We start from the raw sequence: 19,577 nt of genomic DNA on the forward strand, positions 1-19,577 counted from the left end.
AAATATCACATGGTCCATTAAGAATTCTAGTGTGAGGACAGTGCAGAACCAGAAGGGGGCATTAAAAAGAATGGTTTAACAATGTCCTCCCTCACAAAGAGCTCCCGTGTCCCATAGGATGTTCTCAGCCGGGCTGCTGTGAAGGATGGCTGCTATTCACATATTTAGCGCTAAGAACACTCAGCATTTACAAGCTGAGAGAAATAAGTTTCCTGGAAATTTAGAAGTGATGAGCTGAAAGAATATCTAGCCCATTCTTCTGTTTTACAGATGAGAAAACAGCTTCAGGGAGAGCATCGTTCCTCTTCATTCATGGACTCTACAATCCAGTTGTGCTTCCTGATGTTCCTCACACACTGAGATTACATCCCTCATCTCCTCAGCCCGGAATACTCTGTCCTGCCTTTTGGAGAATCCCTTGTGTCCTTACCGACTTTTCAAACCTTTTACACCCACCTTACTCCATTTCCAACTGAGAATGTCTCCTTTACCCTATAATTACCTATTAACTGTATCCCGTGCCTAAAATGCTCTCCATTCTGACTACTGACCTTCCTAGCTTCCTTGAAGACCTAACTAAAATCCCACTTTCTACAGCCAGACTTCCTTAATACCTCTTACTTCCAATGTTTTCCCTTTCTTAATTATTTCCTATTTATCCCATATGCAGCTTGTTGTGCATATTCCTTTGCAGCTTGTCTCTCCCATTAGTCTGTAAGCTCAAGTGCAGGCCCATCTTGTGCCTTTTTGTAACCACAGTATTTAGCAAGTGCCTGCTGCATGGGTGCTTAATAAATGTTTACTGAGAAGTGAAATGAAGATTACTTTGCATTTCCTTTGTATGTATTTTATATATTTATATGTGTGTATGTATGTAGACATATACATACACATATATTTCTTTTAATAGAATAAAGTTTCCTTGAGGACAGGAACTGTTTATATTTCCAATGTCTGTTAATCCTTGGGATATAGGAGATGGTTAAGAAATACTTGTTAATTGGTGATAATAAATAACAAAACTAGAGCTGTTCTGTTTCCTCGGTTCCTCTAAGTTTTCCCTCTTTAAGATGTGGGTAATATGTATGTTGCCCACTTTCTGCTCTGTGGTAGTCCAGGGCACAGCAGCTAGATCACATGGCTCCACAGCAGATATTCAAACACATTAAGATTACAGGACCTGCGGTAAGTAACTGAGCCTCAGTTTCCACTTCTGAAAAATGAAGGATGGCTTGATGGTGTGGTCTAAACTATGGCTCTATAAAAAGAAACTGAGCCTATTAAGCCGAGGGAAAGGAAGATTTAGAAAAGGACATGATGGTTATACTCCAAGGACTACCACATGAAAAAGGATTATACGTGTTATACATGAGTCTGCAGGGAAGCCACAGGAATAAAGGGTAGATATAAGAGGGAGTTACTATCAGGAAGAGTTTCCTATGAGATGTCACCTGGAGAATGTGGATGACCTCTGGGCGAGTGCATTAAAGAAGGAAATCCTCAGTCACATGTAGAGATGAAAGCTTAATGGATTTCTAGTCCAATAACCTTATTTGATAAAGGGAGAAACTGATGCTCGAGAGAGAGATGAGGGACTTATTGAAGGTAGCATGGATAGTCAATGGCAGAATGAGGATTTGAACCCATAGCCACCACTATTTCCACCAAACCACATGACTTGGTGATCTCTACCATCTCTCAGAGTTCTGAGGCTCTCTGCTACAGCAAACCTTGAAAAGCCTCTGACCTTTCTGATTATTCATCCCAGTGCCCTAGACGCAAGGGACCAAAATCAGTCTTGCTGGGGGAAAATAGAGGAAAGAGAGCTCCAGCTATCACGGAGTACTTACTCATACAATCCCCTCCATACCAGCCTCCTCGACATTCAGCACAGTAGAATCCCTTCACATAGAAGTCGTCCAGAGAGCCCCCCCAGGAGCCATTGCGGCAGCTCTTACAGTTCTCAAAGATGGTACAACCTGGAACACATTCAAGAAAGACTCATTAAGGAAGAGGTCATGTGTGATGTGAGAAAGACAGACAGACAGGAGGGGGAGACAGAGTTGGTGAAGGGAGGGAGGGAGGGAGGGAGGGAGGGAGGGAGGGAGGGAGGGAGGGAGAGAGAGAGAGAGAGAGAGAGAGAGAGAGAGAGAGAGAGAGAGAGAGAGAGAGGGGGGGGGGAGGGAGGAGGGGGGAGAGGGGAGAGAGGAGAGAGGAGAGAGGGGAGAGAGGAGAGAGAGGAGAGAGGAGAGAGGAGAGGGGAGAGGGGAGAGGGGAGAGAGGAGAGAAGGAGGGAAGAAGAGAATAATTTACTATCAGGAAGAGTTTCCTAAGAGAGGTCACCTGGTGAATGTGGATGACCTCTGGGTGAGTAGATTAAAGAAGGAAATCCTCAGTCACATGTAGAGATGAAAGCTTAATGGGCTTCTAGTCCAATAACCTTATTTGATAAAGGGAGAAACTGATGCTCGAGAGAGAGATGCTGGTTTTGTAGTGCCTTTTCCCTCATAGTAAGTCCTTGGTTAATGTTGTCTGGGTTGAACTAGATTCATAGGAATAGCTCCTGTTGATTCCAAGATTTTTTCTTGTACTCAGCATTTAAGCTGAAGGAATTCTTATATCAATGAAATCAAAGATCCATTTGAACATATGAAAGTGACTGATACTTTGAAAGGGCCTCCCAAGAAATTATTAAATTATTATTAAGAATTAGTTAATACCTGAGCTGAATTTGGAAGAAAAAGTAAAATTCTGATCATCATAGATGAGGCCCCTTTGAACATGGGCATTTGACAATCCCTTCCCTTTTGTAAACAATGCATGCAAATGACAAAATTTCAAGCCAGAAGGATCTTAGACATGATTGAGTCCAATGGTTTCATTTTATAGATGAAGAAAACTGGAACCCAAGGGAGTTAAAGGCCATGTCTAAGTTCACAGAAATAGCCAAGTTAGGATTCAAACCCACATCCTCTGACTTTCAATCTAACACTCTGCTGTTTACCGTTGCATAGTGTGAAATTATATTGGCAATACTTGCTAATATATGCAAATGCATCACACACTTATTTACCTATCTAAAGATATATGCCTATGGATATATGTACTTTCTATAGATATAGCTATAGATGTAGTATATATACATATACAGAGATACATAGCTTTATATGTGATATATGCATATATATATACATATAGATTTCCAAAACTAATATCATATGGATATAAACTACCTATAGATGCTACATCTATAGCATCTATATCTAATTTATATTTATAATTAAACCATATCCATCTAATCTATAACTAAATCATCCTTATCTATATACAATCTATATTCACATCTATCTAATCTATAACTAAATCAAACGTATCTATATCTATCTATATTTAATCACATCTATCTAATCTATAGCTAAATCATACATATATATATATAAATATAAAATCTATCTATACATAAATCTCTCTAATCTATATCTAATGTTAACCTCTCTGTCATCATTTCTATTTCTATATCTGTAGCTACATCTTTATTTATACTTATCACTTCCTGGAAAGATCTGGGTGCTAAGTACTAAAAAACACTTTCTTCTTATTCCTAGAGAAGCACAGTTGCCTTATATCCATTTTTCCCCGGGGGAAGTGAATCATGGTTCTAGTGGAAGTGAATTTCAGCTAATAAATAAGTGCTGAACAATGAAAGAACTTTAGATTTTGGAATCAGAGGAATTCAAATTTTAGCTCTCCCTGTTCTTGACTGTGTGATCTTAGTAAGTTACTCACATTTGTGGTCCTGTTTTTTCTTCAGTAAAAGGAGAGGATTAGATTAGAAGATCTCTAAGGTTCTTTCCAATCTCAAATCTATGAGCCTACATCATTTCATTTCTCTGACCCTCAGTTTCTCCCTTTGTAAAATGAAGATTATCCCTAGGTACTGATGACTTCATGCTCTTAGTTTGCCTCTTCATCTCAGGAAGACCATCCGATCTATGCAATGGTCTCCACTATGGGCCTCTTGTCATAAATTGGTACTTAACTTTGGGAGAAATTCCAAAAATGTCAGAAGGATTCTTCTGAGTTCTCTTGAGCCTTTGGTGTCTGGAAAATACATTTGAAAATCTCTGGGTTCTCCCCAGGAGAATGCTGCCCTTCAGTTTCAGGCAGCCCAAGATTCAGATGTTGAGAGCGTTAAAACTTCCATATGGAAGAATTTTAAAAAAAGATGTCTGTGGAAATGTCAAGGAAGGAATGGGTTTCTGTCTGCACTAAAAATAAGAGCCATAACTAACCTGGGTAAATGCGATTTTGCCCAAGGATGCTGAGTGAGGAGGGGGCAAAAGCACTGACATCTTCCAACTTTGTCCCAATACATGATGGTGGGCTCCTAGAAGACCACTAGGACCACCAGCATGTATTCTCACTTTCTCCTGTTACTTTGATTGAACCAGACCAGGGCAAACGATTCACGTGTTAATTAAGAGGAAACCCACTTACTGGAAATGCCCAAAAAATAAATCATTAATTTAGAATCAAATGCTCTAGATTTAAATCTCTGTCCTTTGCTACCTATGTAACCTCAATCACGTGTTTTAAGCTCCCTGAGCCTCAGTTTCCACATCTGTAAAATGAGACTGTTGCATGAGATGGCCTCTCGGGTTCCTGCTAGCTGTGGATCCAGGAGAAGGTGGGAAAGACTCATAATCATAGTGGGAAATGATGTGTCTGAAACTTAGTCTTCAGATGAGTTAGATGAGAGGGAGATAACTTCCTAACCTGGAGTCTGAGTCTGTGTCTTCTTGGGGTTAGGGCATGTCACCACCAGGGGGCAATCATGTTTTTGATAAGGGCCCATGATTCCAATGTCCAGTTTTCAGTCCAGGGATGTCCCAGTGAAAGAAGAGACCTGTGTAACTCACTCACCTGGGTGAATCAGACAGGAGTCGCACTCATTCTCCTCGTTCCGGCAGCAGGGGATCGTGTAGCCAACGACTTCTTTCTTCCCTGGGCACACACACTCGATCTGGTCATACTCACAGCACTCCCGACACATGATGTTCCATTCGGCCCCAGGACAGGCTTCATTGATCACCGTGTACTCTGAAAGACAAATCAAAAGCAGCCAGATGAGGAGAGCCAGGTTGTTACTGTAAGTCACTGCAGTGATACTCTCTAGGATATTGATTCTCTGGAAAATGGTCACTTCAACAAACATTTATTAAGCACCGCCTGTATACAAGGCCATGTTTCTAGGAATATTAAAAAAAGATGAGCAAGTGCAAATTATATACACCAAGTAAATACAAATTTTTGAGGGAAAAGCATTGAAAACTGAAAAAAATCAGAAAAGTCTTTGGGACAGAGGAAAAAGCACTTAAACTGAGCCTTGAAGGAAGTTAGAAATTCTAAGAGAACTTGGTTATAGGAGGGAGAACATTTCAGAAAAGCTTAAAGGGAAGTCTATAGAAAGGCATAGACATAGGAGATGCATTTCCAACTATAAGGAATATAGTAAGTAGGTCAGTTAGACTGTAAAGTGGAGGATGTAAAAAAGAAATATGAAATCCATCTGGAAGGACTGGAGGGAGCCAGATTAGAAAACTTTTAAGTGCCCACCAGAAGAGCTTATATTTTACCCTTGAGCCAATGGAAGGCCAATACTCTACTTAGACAAGAGAATAATATGGTCAAACCCAGATTTCAAGAATATCAATTGGACAAAGAAGAGAGAGACTAGAAGCAGAGAGGCCGGGAGATTATAGTAGACCAGGCAAGAGGGGATAAAAGCTTGTTTTGATTTATATTTCTTTTATTATTAGTCATTTGGAGCTTTCTTTCATGGAAAACTCAAATTAAAGCAATTCTGAGGTTTTACCTCCTACCCATCAGAGTGGAAAAAATGACAAATGTTGGAGGAGCTGTGAGAAGCTTGAAGTGGAGATAAGGGCACTGAAAAGAGAAGTTGCAAAAGTGGAATCAATAGGACCTGATCACACTCAATGACAGGCACAAGACTAAAGAATGGAGGATGTCAAAGTTTCCAGCTTGGATGAGTAAAGAGGAAAGGAAAAAAAAAGCACAAGTCCTCTTCTTAGTAGATGATTAGTAGTAAAAGGTCTTCTCCCCTTTTGGCCAATTACTAGATAACTTTCTCAGAGCTTCAGAGCAATATCTCTGGGTACCCAGCAGGATTTGTACATGGTACCCCCATTCCTGATAGACTGACAGCACAAAAAAGTATTTGAGATTCAACAGAACTGAGATGTAACCTACTTACACCAGGTGTCTTTGCTCATAAGAAACAGCGTTCCTTTCTGGGAAGGACTTTTATTCAATTTTTAAAATATGTATATTTATAGCACATTTACACCCCTAACTTTCTGGAAAAGAAACCCGCCAGCCATATGGTGGAATCCAACTATAGAAACTCCCCATAAGGAGACACAGCCAGAGGCCTGCCCAGTGAGAACCCAGGCCAAAATGTATGGTTTAGATGTCTCTCGGGTTCTCAGAAAAAACTTTTTAGGAATGAAGGGGATAAAAGGTGAACCTGGATAGACTGAATGGCATCTGGAGAAATGACAAATATACCAGGACCCCCAGACGACACAATTGTTCCATTGCCCATTCGTTCCCACTGGCTAAACTCCAAATGCAAAGACATGATTATTTAAATGAGTACCTCCTCCTCTCCAAAGCAACAGTGAGGTTAGGGGCTTGGGGATTGGATTGAACAGAACTGAATGTGCTCTCCTTCCATTGGGGTCAGCCAGGCAGAATGAATGTGATTGGAAAATCAGAAAAGATCTATTTTAAAATTCTGCCTTTGAAACTTACCATCTCTCTCAAAAATCATATGAAAATGAACATTCCAAATCACTAACTACAAAAATTCAAATTCTAAAAATGTATCTTATTTATATTATTTGTTTTTATATAACTAGAATTTCCTCCCAGTACCTCACCTACCTGCTCCCAGAAAGCCATTTCATAAAAGCAATATTTTTAAAGAAAAATTCAGAAAGAAAGATCGCTATACCAAGAAATTTGAAAATGTCTGCAGTGATGTCTCCTCATGGACCTCACTTCTCTGCAAAGGAGAGGGATGATACAGGTCTTTTCTTGTCTCTTCTTTGGAATCAAATTTGTTCTTTACAAATTCACAGCCTTCGTTTTTGATTATTTTACAGTTCTTATTCTTCCCTGTTATAACATTATAGTCATTCTGTATACTGTCCATGTTCACTCTGCATCAGATCATATAACTTTTCCCATGATTCTTTGTATGCATCGTATTCATCATTTCTTATAGCACTGTAATGTCCCTTGTTATTCACATAGCACAATTTGTTCAGTATTTTATAATCATTGGGCATCTGATTTGTTCTCGGATCTTTGCTACTACATGAATGCTGTTTTCAATATTTTGATGTTATATAGGAGTTTTTTTTTTTTTTTTATTTTTATTCCCAATGACTTACTTGAAATTTATGTCTTGTAGTAAAATTTCTGAGTCAAAAGGTATGGACATTTTAGTAATTTTATTTGCATAATTCCAAATTGCTTTCTAGAATGGGTTATACAGATTCAGAGCTCTACCAACAATGCACAAATGCTTCAGTCTTCCCACAGTCCCTCCATCAATGACTATTTCTACATTTTGCCAGTTTTATCATTTTGCTGAGTGTGATTTGTTTTGATTTACATTTCTTTTATTATTAGTCATTTGGAGCTTCTTTTCACAGTAAATTCAAATTAAAACAATTCTGAGAGTTTACCTCATACCTAGCAGAGTGGGGAAAATGACAAATGTTAGAGGAACTGTGAGAATCTGGGTATATGTACTCCTGGTAGAACTATGAATTGGCCCAGCAATTCAAGAAAGAATTTGGAACTATGCTGTAAAAGTTCCTAAACTGTGCATCCCCTTTGACCCAACTATATAAATACTATACTCCCAAAGAGAAATGAACAAAAAATTTAATTATGGCTTTTTTTTGTAAAATTGGAAACTAAAGGGTTGTTCACCTGTCGGGAAATAGCAAAAGAAATTATGGCATATTAATGTAATAGAATATTATTATGATACAATAAATAATAAAATGGATCATTTCAGAGGAAACTGAGAAGACCTCTATGAACTTAATGCAGAGTGAAATAAGCAGAGGCAAGAGAACAATTTGTACAATGATAATAACACTGTTGAGAAAAATAATCTTGAAAGACTTGAGAAATCTGACCAATTTAATGATAAACCATGAGTCCAAAGGACTGAAAATGAAATGTGGCTTCCCTCACCTGTCAAAGAGATGATGGATTTAAAATGCACATTGAAAAATATCTTTCTGGACATGGTCAATGTGGGAGTTGTTTTTCTGGACTATGCATATGTGTTATGAGGGTTTTATTTTTCAGACTTTTTTATTATTTAATCGAGGATAGAAGGAAGAAATATAACAAATACTTGGGAAAATAAATAAAAATAAATGAATAAATAGTTGTTCAAAAGAAAGAAATGTATTAGTTTGGTGATGATAGGCAAATCATTTAATCGTTCTTGGTCCTAGTTTCCTCAGCTACATAATGGATATTATAAGGCCTATAGTCCTTACCTTATAGACTCAAATTGTTTCAGACTCAAATGAGGGTTAAATACTTTGGAAACTTTAAGGAGCTATATAAATGTCTGTGTTATTATCTAAAGCCTATCCACAGTCTTGTAAACCTTCAAGAGCTATAGAAATGGGAGTTATTATAAGGTGTAACTATATCATTAAGGCTTAGAAATGTGTCCTTGAGGAGGGCAATTACAGTATTCCTTGAGCCCCAAGATGGTCCACTTAAAAACGTTTTCACTGACTCGAAGCTGTAGGGGTTCATAGAGAAACAGATCAATAGTCCATAAAAAAAATATGTGTTTTCTTAGCACCTTCCTCCTCAGAGGCTAAAACCCATAAAGATAAAATACAGTTAAGCCTTAGAGCATTCCACTGAGGTGAGTCCAGAAAATACAGAGGTGAAGGAATGTATCCATAGTCACACGTCCAAAGAGAGAGAGGTAAGGGAGCTCTAGGCTCACTTAAAAGGGAAGTACTTCCAGAAGCCTGAGCTCTGAGAGGTGGAGATTAAAAAGACCTTTACAATCATGACTTGTTTCCAAGGCAAGCTTTTCTGGGGAATGACCAACTTGGAACCACGTGCTCAAAATAAAGATCCAAACTCTTGTGAGCTTGGTCCTGCTCTGGAATACTAGGAATAATGGGACCTTTTGTGGGCATATTTCTGTTGATGCAGACCATCAGAAAGATGGCTTTGCAGGTAAAAGGTCCCCCCAGTTAAAAATTCCAATACACCAAAGTTGTCATTCTTATAACCTGAGAACTCTGCACATTGGCAGACATCAAAATTTTTTTTTAAAATTAGGGCTCTTACAAAGCCAACTGTTCCAACTCTGGCACAAATGGAGTTAGACTTGCATTAGCCTCAGAATGAGAATGTCAGCTCTTACACTCTGACCTTTCCCCCTTTTCCCCACCAGACCTGAGACTTTCACATCTGGGAGGTGAAAGCCTTAAATGTTTTTTTTTTTTTTCCTTCCTTCCTTCCTTTCTTCCTTCCTTCCTTCCTTCCTTCCTTCCTTCCTTCCTTCCTTCCTTCCTTCCTTCCTTCCTTCCTTCCTTCCATTCATTTACTTATATGTTCATCTATTCATTCATTCACTCATTAACTTATTCATTGATTCAATATTTAACTCACTTGTTCATTCATTCATTCATTTACTCACTCACTCATTCATTCATTCATTATTCACTCACTTAATTTGTTCATTATTTCATTCATTTACTTTGTCACTTGCTCATTTTAATTCACTCCTTCATGAGATTTTACCTTATTTGGTCAGGTACCAATATACTATGGTGCTTGCAGCTAAATGTGTCAATGAAGTCAAGAAAGCCTAAATTCAAATCCAGTTTTATACAGTTAGTAGTTGAGTGAGTCTTGGCAAGTCACTTAACTTCTGTCTCCCTACTTCCTTGATTGTAAAATGGGAATAGGTACAGCACTTATCTCCTAGGATTGTTGTAAGAATCAAATGAGATGATAGTTCTGAAGTGCTCTGCAAAATTAAAGTACTTATAAATGCTGTTATGTACTCCCTCATTTTACAGATGGGGAAACTGAGGCCCAAAGAACATTAGTGATTTGTTATAGTCACACAGAGTCTTTTATTATTTTTGCTTGTTATTGTAAGGTCATCCTCAAATCATGCCTCTATCTATACCCTTCAGTTCACCACCACAATTTCACCTTTAGGTCCTCTTTCTATGTTATCTTCCCTATTAGGATGTATGCCCCTCGAGGACAGACACTGCTTTGTTTCCTTATTTTGTATCTTCAGAACTTAATAGATATTTTTCATCTATCCATCTATCCATTCCTTCAATCTTTAAATGAAGGGAATGTTTCACCTTTGTCTTTGTATTCCCAGATTTAACAAGGTGCCTGATCCATGATAAGTTTTTAATAAAAGCACATGGATTGAGCAATTGATTAGCTCAAAGCTGGAAGTAGCTAAGTGACAAAATGGATGGTCAGTGGAGTCAGGGAGATCTGCATTCAAATTCAGCCTCAGACCTTCTATAAGTTGTATGACAGGAGCAAATCATTTAACTCCAATAAGGGTCATAGTAGCACCTACCTTGAAAGTGGCTGTGAACAGTAAATGAGGGAATATTTTTATAGTACTTATCACAGTGTCTGGGACACAGTTGGTACTCAATAATTGCTTGTTGTCTTCCCCACTAGTCAATCTTAAATACATACTACATAAAATCACAATACACTAGCAAATCGTTATATGGCACCTTCAAGTTGACCAAACACAATGTCCAAGGGGGGATTCCAATTCAAGCCTTCCTGATTCTGTATCTTGGCTGGTCTAAGAGATTCCCTCTACAGTCACCCTGACTGTGGTCGTCTCCAGTGAGGAGGAACCCACTGTCTCCTCACGCAGTTCATCCCGGCTTTGGACAGCTCTCATCATGAGCACTCCCAAGCTCCAATGTGCTTCCTAGCACATCCTACCCATTGTCTACTTTTCACCCTAGTAGATAGAGGATAACTAATTCAACACTTTTCAAACACTTAGGATCCCAAGAACAGAAGGTCATAGGTCTTAGGAAGAGACCCTAGAGGCTATCTAAGCTGACTCTTATTTAACAAATAAGAAAACTGAGACTTAAATAGCATTAATGACTTGTTATGGTCAGAACTAGGATTTTTATACTGTTCCCTTCCTATTGCCATAAGTTTTCTCTTCTCTAGGATAAACATTTCCCAATTCAGCTGAAACAGCTAGCGCATGAACTCTGGGTCTTCCACCATATTGTGTATCCTCCTCTAGACATTCTCCATCTTATTTATCTCTTTTGAACAGTGAAGAAAAAAATGAAAACAATTGTTTCCATGGTCAAAAGAAATATCACAGGAAGTCTTTCCAAAATCCCACTGCTCTCTACCAAAATGCTACAAGTTATTTCTTTTTTTCTCTTCATTTACATTGGGGTATTTTAAACTAACTGGTCTTTATGATTTAATTTTATGGGATGGAGTCATTTTTTGATCCAACAGGAATTTTGTGTCTAAATGAGCCAGACTTATTTTTAAAATAACTCTCATTTTTCAAGCCCCATGAGATCTTAGAAAGTTAAAAAAAAAAGTGGGGGGAGTATTTCAAAGAGAATTATAGTCATGACATTCAGCTAGCACTGACTAAGAAATCTATTGTGTGCCAAACACTGTTTTAGGTCCTTAAAATGCAAATGGAAAAGGGAAATGGTTCCTGTTCTTAAGAAATTTACATATTTTATTTTTTTTTCATTTTCATTGATTTTTTTTTTCCACACAGAAGTTTAAATTCAGACCTGAAAAGAACCTGAAGGGCCTTCAAGTCTGATTCTTTGCTTTGCAAATGAGGAAACTGAGGTGTGGGGAAATCCAGTGATTTGCCCAGAATCACATGATGATTAAGTGTCTAAAATAGGATTAGAATCAAGATATTCATAGTGTCAAGTCCATTGCTCAATACACCAAGTTGCAGTTTAATGAATATTATATATATATATATATATATATATATATATATATATATATATATATATATATATATATATATATATATATATATATATATATATACACACACACACACACACACACACACACACATATATATATATATATATATATATATATATATGTATGTATATATAGGACTGCTTGCCATCTAGGGGAGGAGGTGAGGAGAAGGAAGGGAAAATTTGGAACACAAAGGTTTCTAAGGCTCAATGTTGAAAAATTATCCGTGCATATGTTTTGAAAATAAAAAGCTTTAAAAAATGAATACTGTCTACGTAGAAATCAGGTAATAACAAAACCTTGGTATTATCAGTACTATCATTGCCATCTTCATTGTTAGATATATAGTCTTTCAATTTCCTACCCATGGAGCCAAAGAGGTTGACACTCTACTAGAAGTGACAAAGTAAATATAAATAATTTAATGCAAAGCAGTTAGATGGATAATTGGGTAGAACTTGAAATTAGAGTCAGGAAGAGTTGAGTTAAGATTCAGTCTCGAACCCTTACTATCTATGTGGTCTTGGGCACTTCATATAATCTGTACCAGCCTCAGTTCCCTTATCTCTAAAATGAGGTTGATATAATTATTATATATTATATTATATATATATATATATATAATATGATTATAATTATTAGTACTTTCCTCTTAAAAGTATTGTGAAGATCAAATGAGATAACATATAAAGTGCTTTATAAACTTTAAAGTATGATATAAATATTAGTTATTATTATTATTATAAAATAATAAAAAGTGATTAAATTAATCTATTACAACTTTTTCTTCCATGGATATCTCTAAGTTCTTCCAGAACTTACTTTCCTTCTTCTTATTCAGTACCTCAAGGGGTGATGAATCCTAGAATTCATTCTTTATTATGCAGTCATTTTTAATTAATCCTCTCTTTTTAATTTTTCTAAACTTCTTGTATTATTATATGTCCTCAGCTTGGATAGACTTACATCAACTGATGCTGAGTGAAACGAGCAGAACTAGGAGATCACTGTACACTTCAACAACAATACTGTATGAGGATGTATTCTGATGGAAGTGGAAATCTTCAACATAAAGAAGAGCCAACTCACTTCCAGTTGATCAATGATGGACAGAGGTAGCTACACCCAGAGAAGGAACACTGGGAAGTGAATGTAAATTGTTAGCACTAATATCTGTTTGCCCAGGTTACATGTACCTTCGGAATCTAATGCTTATTGTGCAACAAGAAAATGGTATTTACACACATGTATTGTATCTAGGTTATATTGTAACACATGTAAAATGTATGGGATTACCTGTCATTGGGGGAGGGACTAGAGGGAGGAGGGGATAATTTGGAAAAATTAATACAAGGGATAATGTTATAAAAATATATAATAAAAAAAAGAAATTATTATATGTCCTCAGCAAGGATCCAAGTTCTCTGTGTATTCCTTTTTTAAGGTAGTAAATAGGCTTTAACTAATATCTGCTGAATAGAAATAGAGGGGATATTAAGAAAGGCCTTTAAGGACTTCCTTATACCTAAACTGTGAAGGAAGCCAGGACTAGCTCTGTCCATCCTTGCTCTACAACCAGGACCCATGGAACATCCAATTGTATGAATCAAAATTCTAACGATCCAATATGCCATCAGCTCAAGACTTTCAGTTACAAGGAGCCCATGGATAACCTGGCAAAAATATGGAATGAAGAAATACAAAACTTATGATTTAATTTTATGGGATGGATTTTATAAATATAAAAAATAAGTAATTAGAGGTAGGTGCTATTAGGGTGCTATTATGACCCTCATTAGAGTTAAATAAATATAAAAAAAATAAGTGCCCATTTGGGTGACACTATCTCCCACTCACCTGCCTTGTAATCTTGATTATTTAAGAGTTACTATATTGTCAGGAGACCGCAGTCTAAGCTTGACCAGACTTCCATCCTCAGCTAGGCTCTACAATCCTTCTTTATCTATTGGTTGTCTTCATCTTATAAACATGAACTAAAACCTGGAGTTAGGGAAGTACTTGGCTCTGATGAGATATTAAGGGGAATGAGACTTAGAATGGATGGGATTTATAAAGAAGCAAATTTAGGCTTGGATTAGGGAAAGATTTCCCAATTAAAGTTATCCCAAAGCTGAATGGACCACTTGGAGGGAGAGTCCCAATAGAGAGAGGTCTTTAAGCAACGACTAGGTGAACAGTGGTTGGAGATAAATAGAAAATTCTCAATCAAACATGAGTCTTGGATGGTTTCTGAGCTGCTTTCCAATACAGAGACTCTGAGGGTTTTGTGATTCAGTATATGAGAGATTTGCTTTTCAATGCCATTTTCATAGCATCATAGATTAAGAGCCATCAGCTCTAACCTTTTCGTTTCATATATAGGGAAACTGAGGCACATACAGGCTAGGTTACTTGCCAAGGGTCACACAATTAATTAGCTTTTGAGGCAGAACTCAACTCAGGTCTTCTTGACCCTCAAGTTCAGCACCCTTTCCATTATATCACCTAGAAAAAAGGTAAGACTGTTGTTTTGAGAGCCACGTACCCTGTTCTTTTCTTTCCTGTTCTGAAGCTCTGGAAATCAGGAGTACATCACTGTTCTCTGAAATTCTCTGGTACTTGGGGCTACTCCTAGTTCTCAGAATTAATAGCTCTAGTTTATACATTGACTCATTATTGTCTAATACTTGGAATGTCTGTAAATTAGGGCTGAGAAACAAAGTGGCTTCATGAGTAGAGGGTGAATCTTGCTGAGAAACAAAGTAGCCTTAGTTCCAATCCTGATTTTTATACAAACTATCTCTGTGACCATGGGCAAGTTATTTAAGAACTCAGAGCTACCAGGAATTTTCTAAAATTATGAATTTCATATAAATTGCCAAGCTGCATTGATGGAGAGAATTTCTACACTGAGAGCTTCCCATGAAGATGAAGTCACAGATTCAGAGCAGAAAAACAAAGATAAAGCTATTAGGTTTAATAGAAATAGCATAAGACTTTGGAGATACACACGTTTAAATTCCTGCGCCACTATTTACCAGCAGAATAGTCCTGGGAAAATAATAATAACTAGCATTTTCATGGCACTTTAAAGTTTGCAAAGTACTCTACAAACGTCATTTTAGTTGTTCCTCACAATTACCCTGGTAGATAGATGGTGCTCTTGACCCAGATTACAGATGAGGAAACTGAGGCTTACAGAGATTAAATGACCAGCTCAAGTCACACAGATGGAAAAGAGTAGACCCAGATCTTCTGATTCCACATCCTGTGCTCTATATACCGAATCCCATCTATCCAAGTCAGTAACATCAAGCAATATTCTGTGGGAGACATCAGTTCTCACTTTTAGTGTCCTTTCCATGTTACATATATATCCCAACTTCCTCTGCTAACCTATTACAACTTTTTCTTTAATGGATATCTATAAGTTCTTCCAGAACTTACTTGCCTTCTTCTTATTCACCATCTCAAGGGGTGAGAAGTTCTAGAATTCATTCTCTACTACACAGCCATTTTAAAAAATTAACCTCACCCTTTCCATTTTTCTAAACACAACTCTACTTTTTGTATGATATATCCTGGGCAAGGATCCAAAATCCCAATGTATTGCTTTTTTAAAGATGGTAAATAGGCTTTAACTAAACTAAGAAACTAAGAAACCTGTTTTCCCTAAAGCCCTATTAATATGCCGAGGAAAAAATTTCAGATTGTCACAAAGCCTAATGAGAAAATGGATATAAAGAACTTTAGAAGAAGAAACTATATGCAAACAGAAGTAATTATTGCCACTCCCTGGCCAAAGGAAAAATCATCATGCCTTTTCTTAAGACACAGATGGCTGCAAAAATACCGGAAGAAGGCAATGAGCTCTTATTCACAGAACTATAAATACATGGTGTTTCCAAGGTGTCTAATCATACTTCCATAATGGAATGTTGGCTTCCTCCCACTTCCTTCTTCACCAACCCTCCCTTCCACATCCATCTCACGGCATCCTTAAGAAAGGCACGTCTCCTCTCCTGCTGTTGTTCTTTAGAAATAAAATTCCACATCCTCACTGACTGGGACATCTCCAAGATACCAAAACTTGGACTGAGCTCCCTTGGCTGCTTTTCCTTTGTCAATTGGAGGTAGTGTCGGAAAGAAGCTAAAAATCTAAGAATGATAGATAGTTCCTGCTCCTGCTGGGGTGTTTCAAAATTGAGGGACTTTTTGTTTGAGAGGTTCATGAGGTACCCAGACAATATAGAAAAGCAAAAACCATTGGTCAAGGTGAACGGACTGATAATATTACATTGTTCTCCATCCCAATGAAATTGACTCATTAGATCACAATATTCCATTCTGGAGTTTTGTTCAAGGTGGTCCCCTCAAGACTGGACTGTCAGCCCACCCTCAAAGCCTGACTCGGGAGCTACCTCCCACATGAGGTCTTTCCTACTGCTCTTCCGTTCTTCCCTTTTGAAATTATTTCATATATCCCTTGTTTAATTATTTTTGTATGTTCTACTCTTCCAGAAGATTATAAACTCCCCAAGAGCAGCAGGGATTATTTTATTTTTATCTTTGAATTTTCAGAGTCTAGCACAATGCTAGGGATATTTTTTTCTTTTGCACTGGAACTGTAATTGTTCTGGCATCGAGAAATCACAAGGAGGAAATTCCCTCTCTTATTGCACCATATGCAACTACTGAATATACATACATATATATACATATATATGTATATATATATATATATATATATATATATATATATATATATATATTTACACAAAAATGTGTTGTGTGCTTAGGTACCTGCAATAATCATGTATACGCTGTATACATGTGGAACAGATGCATATATATGTATATTGTATAAAGGATGAGATTGATTATGAAATGGGAATGATAATAACATCTATTTTACAGGGTCTTTGTGAAGATCAATGATTTATTTGTAAAGTTCTTAGCACAGTGCCTGACATATCATAGGTGCTTATTAATTGTTTCTTTTTCTCCTTCCTTCCTTCCTTTCTTTTTCCTTCCTTCCTTCCTTCCTTCCTTCTTTCCTTTTTTCTTTTTCCTTCCTTCCTTCCTTCCTTCCTTCCTTCCTTCCTTCCTTCCTTCCTTCCTTCCTTCCTTCCTTCCTTCCTTCCTTCCTTCCTTCCTTCCTTCCTTCCTTCCTTCCCTCTAGAAGTCAGGTACAATCTATGGACCCCTTCTCAAAAAAATGGTTTTTAAAATGCATAAAATAAAATACATTGGACTACAAAGGAAAGAAATTATGTTGAAATAGACATTAAATAATTTTTAATACACAGGTGTTCTTAAATCACAATACATCCTTTATGGATCTGTTAGCCCAAATGTTAAAAAATAGATGCTATAAAGTAATTACCTCATTTTACCCAAAAGGAAGCTGAAACCTGGAAAAGTTGAGTCATTTCCTAAGGTCACACACATATTACATGGCAAATCTGAGATCTGGATTCAGATCCTGATACCTAAAAGTCCCAGACTCCGGTGTCCTAAGGAATTGAGATAATATACCAGAATCTTTTTAGGACCACAGTGGACCTCAGAGACCTCAAAGCAGCCTTAACTGAACTATTTCAGGGACCTTGTTTTAATTATTAACTCCACATCCAAGCCAGGTTTTCTTTTTACCAAGTGCAGATTTCCCAGGACAGATGTTAAGTGTGGAGAGATGTTCAGCATATGAGCTATTTGTCAAGTTATGCCCAAAAGCTCCCTAAGCCTTTTTTCATCAGCTCCAGGCAGGGCAGCCTCTTAATAGCTGCCTCCCCCAACCTTGCATGCTGGGGCAAGGCAGAGTGGAAATTAAGCCCCATGAAGATGCCAGGCTCCACCCAATACTCAGAACAGGTGGTTACAAGGAACAGCTCGCCCCAGAGGCTAATGCTCTAAAAATAATAATAAAGGAGCTTTATTGATAATATTTGTTTCTACATTGACGTCATATGTATATACAACCAAATTCCTTCCCCAATAATTAAAACCCTCTTGTAATGATGAAAAACAGCCAAGCAAAACTGGCCAACACAATAACCACATAGGACAATTTGCTTCCCAATAACCTCTCACCTTTCTACAGAGAAGAGGGGGTGTGTGCTAAATTATTGTTTTAAAAATGATTTGAAATTTCACAAACAAGTCTCTCCTATTTCACAAGGGGCATCAAAATGTGCATTTTATTCAAATTCAAAAGAAAAAACTTTTTGACAAAGAAAAAAAATTATTTACCTGTTCTTTAGGACAAAGAGTTGTCTATATAACTACTCAGAGTTCAATTTCCTTTTTAATATTCCTTTCATGTATGATAGTTGTTAAAAAAAACTTTATTGTCTTCTGTTTTGACAGCAAAGTTTCCTGGTAGGTATTAGTTATTTAATAAATTCATTTTCATTTTTTTAAATCATCCATTCCTTTATCTATTCATTCGCTTTCAGCTCCATCATTCCCTCCAACTCCTGATGAGTATAAAAATACATGTATGTATGTATGTATGTATGTAGACACGTGCCCAGCTAGATGGTACAGTGGATAGAGTACTGAAATCGAGAAGACCAGAGCAGAGTGCAAATCCTACCTCAAGACTTATACTAGCTAAATCACCCTGGGCAGGCCACTTCCAGCTGCCTCATTTTCCCCTATTTAAATGATAATCACAGTACCTACATCTGAGAACTGTTGCACAGTTAAAAATGGAATAATATTAGTAAAGAGCTTTGATACACAGCAAATGATAGCTACTATTACTATATATATATATATATATGTACATTTATATGTATATATACTATATATACACACATATACACACTACATATATACTATATATACACACATATATATATGTATACATATGCAATATATACATATATATATATATGTATATAAAACTAAGCCACACTTAGATCTGATGCATTTTCAGCAACCTTGGCAGATGAATAGGATACAAAGGGTCATTGATTCATAGACCTGGGGAGGGCCCTAAAAAGGAGGTCATTCAGGAAAGGAAAACTGAGAGCCATGTAGCTTAAATAGTTTGTCCAAGGTTGCTTGGGCAGTAATGCACAAGGCTGGTGTGAGAATCTAGCCCCCCCCTCCATCTGCAAATCTAGGCTCTATCTCATTGCCCCATCATCTCCCCCACCAACAAAACACCTTTCTGGAGCTAATAGTTAGAATGCATCCCTGGCCCCATTTATAGCTATAGCCCCAGGACAAACTGGACTTCTCTCTCTCCATAGTGGTTTGGTGACAGATTAAAGAATAGGAGAGCTTTGTCCAACTTTGTGCTGTAATGACAGACTTTTCAGGCTTGGGGACACTAATTCGGAAGTTTCTAAAGAGAAATAGAATGATGGGTCTCAGGGAAGCAGAGCAGTAGTCTCAGCTCAGGAAACTTCGGGAGAGTTGTACCAGGT

At 37.3% G+C, this 19,577-nt stretch overlaps 1 protein-coding gene across 4 annotated transcripts in view; it reads right to left on the reverse strand.

The window, feature by feature from the left end:
• Positions 1–19,577, reverse strand: part of PAMR1 (peptidase domain containing associated with muscle regeneration 1) — a 104,910-nt gene that overhangs the window by 65,087 nt on the left and 20,246 nt on the right. For all 4 annotated transcript variants that reach the window (XM_074276840.1, XM_074276841.1, XM_074276842.1 and 1 more), the window contains exons 2-3: positions 4,924–5,100; positions 1,851–1,979 (exon numbers count right to left, since the gene is read on the reverse strand). In XM_074276840.1, the coding sequence (XP_074132941.1) occupies positions 1,851–1,979; positions 4,924–5,100 (306 nt within the window). The remainder of the gene's footprint in view (positions 1–1,850; positions 1,980–4,923; positions 5,101–19,577) is intronic.

This window comes from Sminthopsis crassicaudata, chromosome 6 (assembly GCF_048593235.1).
Source record: "Sminthopsis crassicaudata isolate SCR6 chromosome 6, ASM4859323v1, whole genome shotgun sequence".
In the NCBI taxonomy this organism is placed as follows: domain Eukaryota; kingdom Metazoa; phylum Chordata; class Mammalia; order Dasyuromorphia; family Dasyuridae; genus Sminthopsis; species Sminthopsis crassicaudata.